This window comes from Micropterus dolomieu, linkage group LG23 (genome assembly GCF_021292245.1).
Source record: "Micropterus dolomieu isolate WLL.071019.BEF.003 ecotype Adirondacks linkage group LG23, ASM2129224v1, whole genome shotgun sequence".
In the NCBI taxonomy this organism is placed as follows: domain Eukaryota; kingdom Metazoa; phylum Chordata; class Actinopteri; order Centrarchiformes; family Centrarchidae; genus Micropterus; species Micropterus dolomieu.
In genome coordinates, this window is record NC_060172.1 from 22,666,676 (window position 1) to 22,673,345 (window position 6,670).

General features: G+C 39.1%; 1 protein-coding gene across 2 annotated transcripts in view; it reads right to left on the reverse strand.

Moving 5' to 3' along the window:
• Window positions 1-3,935: 3,935 nt before the first annotated feature.
• cxxc5a (CXXC finger protein 5a) overlaps window positions 3,936-6,670 on the reverse strand; it is an 18,348-nt gene continuing 15,613 nt past the window's right edge. Inside the window, exon 4 of one of the 2 annotated variants that reach the window (XM_046041019.1) lies at window positions 3,936-5,312. In XM_046041019.1, the coding sequence (XP_045896975.1) occupies window positions 5,271-5,312 (42 nt within the window). In that variant the 3' untranslated portion in view covers window positions 3,936-5,270. Of the gene's footprint in view, window positions 5,316-6,670 lie in introns of both variants that reach the window. The other variant, XM_046041018.1, reaches the window with a different exon arrangement.

Genomic DNA, 6,670 nt, shown 5'->3' on the forward strand with positions numbered 1-6,670 from the left:
CACATTGGCTGTACTGTTGGGGCAAAAATGAGCTTCTCTAACAACCAAAATAATTAACTATGGCACAGATGGTTAATTAAGGAACAGCACAGCCAAAGATAGTGAAGCATGTGTTACCTATGTGTCATGCTATGTGCTACACATAGCATGATGAGCACAGTGGCCTTACGCAGCTGAAATGAACACATTTGTAGCTATTTACTAACAGCTGACAGTGTGGAGAGGTGCATGCTATAATGACGGTGGTTCACATTTTATTCATTCATACCCAAAGTGAGATTTCTCTTTTGGCAAATTATTCACAGGGAAAATAATATACATTCTTGTAAAATGAAATGTCATATATTTCTCTATCAGCGTTGTACAGAATTGTGTGTAATATGTTACTTCATTTTGTTAAAGTAAATTAAGTGAAGCCACACTCAAAAATGTAGGCTACTTTAAATTTAACTTCATTGAAGTATAAAAATATAAATGTATAATAAGTCTAGTGTGTTGAAAAATTGCCCACTTAAAAAGAGTGTATCAATATTTTTTTACTAGATGTATTTTACTCGAACAATGTGTTGTGCATTAATTGTGCTTTTCCTTCCTTTGTTCACGTTTATCTTCTATCCTGCTTTGACACATATAAATGAAAACAACACAAACCACATTTGTACAGTTTGTACAATAAATTCCAGTTAGTTGTAATGTATACATTATTAAATGAAATACAAGTGGTTGGTGGGCCTTACGACACAAATAAGACCTATTCTTTGTTTGTCTTTTACAGCATATGACAAGTTTCACACGTGACAGATATCTGTTTTAATTGTCACATAGCAAGAAAATACCTGCTGTAGTTTCTGTAGTTGCTAGCTTTCTCATAACACAATACTTTGAGTGGCCCAGCATCCATTAAGTCTGTTTGTCTGCAACAAATATTCCTGCGGCAACAAAAGACCTTGTGAGACAGGGAAAACATAAAGACATCCAAGTTAGCCAAGCAGCATTGATGCCATAGCTGACAACCTCCTTCCTAGTATCAGCTTGATTTATCTTATAATTTATCCACAGTTAGCTCTGGTATCCAAAACTGAAAGGTGTCATGACTAGATAAATATTACAATACCGTTATCACTATAAACAATTGTGTAAAAAATTTTAACCTGAAAACATCTTGGTCATCAGAGTTCCTACATGTAATTTATACTCAGTTATCAAATCATTTTGATAGAGAATGCACCAATTTCAAACGATCAATGCTCAACAGGAATATTGACCACATTGATTTCTGTGGTTCTGTGTTTCAGCTTGTGAGATCATTCACAAGTGTTCTGGAAAACCGCAATATCACTTTAAGATAGCAGATTAGTCATCAGTATTGCTCTTATCTTTTTTTGTATTATTCTTTACACTTGTTAAAGCACTTTGTAACTTGTTTTTGAAAAGTGCTCTACAAATAAGGATCATTATTATTATTATTATTATTTCATAATGACATGAAAACTGCATTCTACTGTAAGTGTAGATATTTTAACTCATCTGTACTGTGGAAAGTAGACCTCACATAGAATCTGTGGATTGATTTGACTTTCTAATAATGATGTCATAACGCAACATGTGTTAACACGTGAACATTATATATACATATACACATATATATACATATATAAACAAATATGTATTACTAGAACACCTATTAGCATAATGTGTGTCATCAAGAATATCCACACAGTAGCTATTTCATACTAAATACTGTTGTAATCTGTAGTATATCTACAGCATATGTGCAAAAATAATCACATAGTGTATTTTAAGGTAATTTAGGTTTTCATGGAAAGGTTGTTGATGCTAAATTATATAATATTTATGTTACTTTGTTCACAATAAAGTGATAGGAAATAGGAAAGATTATAATCTGGTTGCCTTTGTTGCTACAACACTTGGCATAGCAACCAGTAGCCTACCACTATATTTTCTTCATGAGAAACTGGAGTTCATCTTTGAGCAGTTCAATTACGTAAAAGTACATTTTGGATAAATCTGAGTAAAGTTGTAAGCACTTTCAAACAGAAAACAGATTCAGTTCAAAATGAAAAAGAGTCTATAATGTATGATGTAAAATATGCACGTTACATCAAACACTATTTTTGCTGCTGTAACTTTTTGTAGAACATGTAGGAAACAGAAATATATGTGATATCCCCAGATAGTTGCAGTTTATTTACTAATACCATTTTAAATTCCCATAAAATCTTACTGTTTCATATTATTTAATATTAAGCAGCACACAGTCTTTGCCCAGGCAGTTTGCATGACACAGAGAGGTGAGTGTTTTTATCATGCTTGAAAACAACTTTTAAAAAATCTCTGTTAACCTGACTTATACTTATATATACTTGTATATATATAATGGTCATATAGTAAAACAAGGGTCACTCTTCAGCACTCTGGTCCATGTACTCACTTGTAAAGCTTGTGTTTTTCTTTCTGTTAGTCACATTTAACGAGCAACATTCCTCCCTCCTCAACAATTGGACTGCATCAGTTCCTGCTATCTCCCCGTTCGAAGAAGGTGGCGAGCGAGCTGAGAAGGGCCAGCCTGTGCAGGGGCATTTGGATGGGGGGAAGGGCATGTCTGCTGGCAATGAGGGTGAGTAGATCAGTGCTGCTCAGTGTCTGTGAGGCAGTGATAAGATTCCAGGATTTTCCCAGTGTGACAGGCCTGCTCACCAAACCGTACACCCCTCTGCAAGAAGACAACCACAACCACCACCACCTGACCCCCCTCAACCCCTGGGTTGCTACACCTCAGCAGGCAGGAGCCACAGTCACCTACAGCTGCACCCAAAACCTCCTCCCTCAAGTAGAAAATCTTAATCTGACGAATCTCTAGTGTAGATGTAAAATAAAAGTACACGCATGAATTTCTACTTTACAGTCGTATGCTTCTGCACTATACACTAGTCGTGCTGTCTCTTTCTTTCTCTCTGGCTCACTTCTCTTTCTTTATCTCTGCCTCCTCATCCCCCCCCCCCCCCCCCCCCCCACTCCCTCTCCCTTGGATGGCAGGTCAGGCAGTGAGCTGTGCGGGCTCAGAGGAGGTAAGGACGCCGCGGTGCACATTAATAATGAAAGGCCTCAGCCGCCCACCCCTCCACCCCCCAGACACACGCACACAGGCACGCGCACACACACACACACACACACACACACACACACACACACACACACACGCACACACCACCCCCCTCCCCATCGCCATGGCGATGGCACTAGCCCAGCACTGTCACCGGGGGGGAAGCTGGGAATATAGCTACACTCTCCAAACCTCCGCTCGCCAAGCTGATCACGAGCTCGTACACAAGCCCACCATACTGGGCCTTCCACCGTAGATATTCACTAATTAAAAACACTCAGCACTACGGCTGCGGCAGAAATCTGCATCTACTTCTCCACCTGGATATGAAACAGTGATCATGGACCTGTGAAAAAAGAAATCACTGGGAATCATCACTTAACAGAAAATGGAAATTCACCCTAGTGTCACAGACCTGAGCCATTAGAATCAGTAATTACACTAAGACACAGTGAGATTGACCATATTTTTGGAAAGGGTTTTTTAAATTGGCGCTGCTTTCACTTATTCATGTCTTTGCCCAAACTTCACTCCCTTCTCCTCCATGCACGCCTAACAAATACAGCCCTAAAAACAGACACCTTACCAAGGCTTCTTCAGGATAGCCTTGATAGATCTAAAGACAAAACTTCCCATCAGTAATCTATAACTATCAAGGATTATCTGCTTGTGTTTTCTGACAGTAAATGTTATGGAGTAGGGTGAATGTCAGGAAGATCGTGCAGAAGGGTGAAAATCATCAAGAAAAAAATGACATTTCGGAGGATTTTCAGGAGGTTTCATGCATTTTGAAGAAACACTGCAACCAAAATTCTTCTTATTCAAACATCTTTTAAATCATTTTGGTTACATTTTAGCATAGCAAGGCTCCATCAGTCATTCCACTATAGGAAGATATTACATAAGCAGTGAGAGAAATATCTCAGTCAAACCAAGGACATCATGGTGATCCATGCGACCGCCTGATTTACTTTTAATGAGTTATGCTCGAGTCAGAATCCAACGCCATCCAATTATAAAAGAACAGGGAACATTTTTTTCAATTCATGGAAAATGTATACTTAATGTTTCTTTTTGTCAAACCAGCTGTTTTTTTTAAAAAAAACATGCAAATAGACAAGTAGACAAACATCAGAACTGTAAATTTTGACACAAATACATGCATTCCTTTTTATTCACAAAACCAGTCCAATTTTCTAAACGAATACAAAGATTGGTTATTTTTGAAAAGCTGTAGCTACCCAGCAACATAACAAAATCATGAAAATATAACAAATAAAAAAACAAATGTAAAAAAAATGTAGTCTTGTCTCAGTGCGTTCAGTAGGGTAGACTCAGAGCAAGTGCTGTCTCTCAATGCTATTGCCCTGAGCAATACTGGCACATGCTCAGTAGGGCCACAGTAACATAAGGCTGCAAGTTTGACTAAAGGAAAAGTTGTGCAGAGGAGGGCTGATTGAGGAGATTACAGTAGTGACGGCTCTGGCGAACAGCATCCCTGGAGAGCTGCCCAATAACAGGACTTTTTCAGTTTTGTTTAAATCTGAAATTGATATCGTCACAATTTGAATTTTTCAAAGACAACCACTGATCTGTCTGGAAACTATACTCTTCATTGAAAAGAATCATAAAATAGACAAGGGTTTAAGTAACATAAAGGTGAAGAATTACAATAATGTTTGCCATTAGCCACTAGTTTTGAAATATAGCTGTAAATTTACATTCTCTACACAAGTACTGTATCTTTCCACACATGAACAACATTAACACCAAACACAGAAATTAGTTGATTGTCCACACTCAGTCTGTCATTTCTGTTTCTGGCAATGAACAGTTCCATGTTTAAGCGACAGAAAAAAAAACTGCTGGAAAAAGGACAAAAGGTACCAAAATGGAAACATAGAAAAGGGAATGAAAATTGCCATAGATGCTTTTCTTTACGCTTCATTTTTGGTTCAAGGAATAAGTAGGTGCATCCATTACCCGATTGTTTTTTGTTGTTGTTGTTCTGTTTTTTGTTGATGTTTTTTTCTATAATTTTATTTGTTGCTTGTTTGTTTATCAGCCAGTGTCTGTTCCGGAGGCTATCCAGGAGTTGGCATTGCACTTGATGGCAGAGCTTTGGGTAGGGAGTGGAGGAGGAGTCCTACTGGAACCACCGGAACGCCGCTCCTGTAGGAAGCATCACCTTCTTGGAGAAACAGAAGACAAGGAGGGAGGGGAGAGGGAGAGGAGAGGAGAGAGAAGAGGTTGGCGCTGTTAATGAAAAGCAGCACATTTTTACAAGTGTTTGTAAATATAATTCCAAATCTACTACTTCATCAAGAAGCTTCTTCACACCTTGAAAGAGAGGCATACACAAAGTTGCACTCCTGTTCCTACCTTCGCTGCAAGTAATGATTTTTGAATAATCATTTTTTTCTGGTTAATGGTATGAATCATAAGCTATGAGAACCTAAGGTGGAGTCCAAAACAGTCCAAAACCAAAATACATTAAAAACCCATGAAAATCTTTACATTTAAGGAGGGGGAACTAGTGACTGTTTGTATTTTTAGTTGACAAATGACTTAAATGATTAATGTCAAACAATTAATTGATTAAACGGCCCAGGATGAGTAGTATGTTTGAAATCTGTACATCCTCCCCTCTCCGCTCAGCACCACCACAGGAATGGGCTTCAGTCCTAGCTTCACACAAAACCAGATATGCCACATTTATTATTTAGCCACCACACGCATTGCTCTCCCACATCATCATCAATGATTATGCCGCTTTTCACAACCCCCCACCCCCCCACCCTCTCACTGTGGTTATCTGTGTGTCTGATTGCCCTGAGCAGGAGTGGCATGCATGCATGCAGCTGCAGGGCTCAGCAGCGGCCTGCCAGTCAGGAGCTAGAGAGCCGCTCGGGGTCCCCAGAGCTGCAGCACGGCTGGCATCCTGCAAAGTGCAACTCGATTCTGCAGCACGGACTCTTCCGTTAGCCAGCTCTGCCTGGAGCGAGGCAGGAGGAGCTCGGCAAACATTTATGCACCCACACACACTCTCACACCGAACCAATATGTATTCAAGCACAGTAACACACCTCCACACACAGTGGCACGTTAACCGACACTCACAATACACCCCCGAAATCACACCAAACAGTGAGACTAAAATTCTCATAAACGGTGGATTCAGATTTATTTTTCCATCATACTCAGAATCTTATAATATATTATGTCATTGATGATAATTAGTAATTAATTAATGTGTTCTGTCGCAGCTGGTAAAGGTGGAGCTATCATGATTTATTAGTTGATTTATATTTTTTATTGATAATCTGAATCTGCACAGTAACTAGTAACTAATGTTGTCAGATAAATGTAGGGGAGTAAAAAGTACAATACTGGCTTCCAAAATTGTAAAGTGCAGAAGAAGTGTAATGTAGTAGAATACAGAAATACCCAAGTAAAACACAAGCACCTCAAAGTTGTACTGCAGTACAGTAGTTGCGTAAAAGTACCACCACTGCACCTATCTAATGGGGGGGGGGGGGGGGGGGG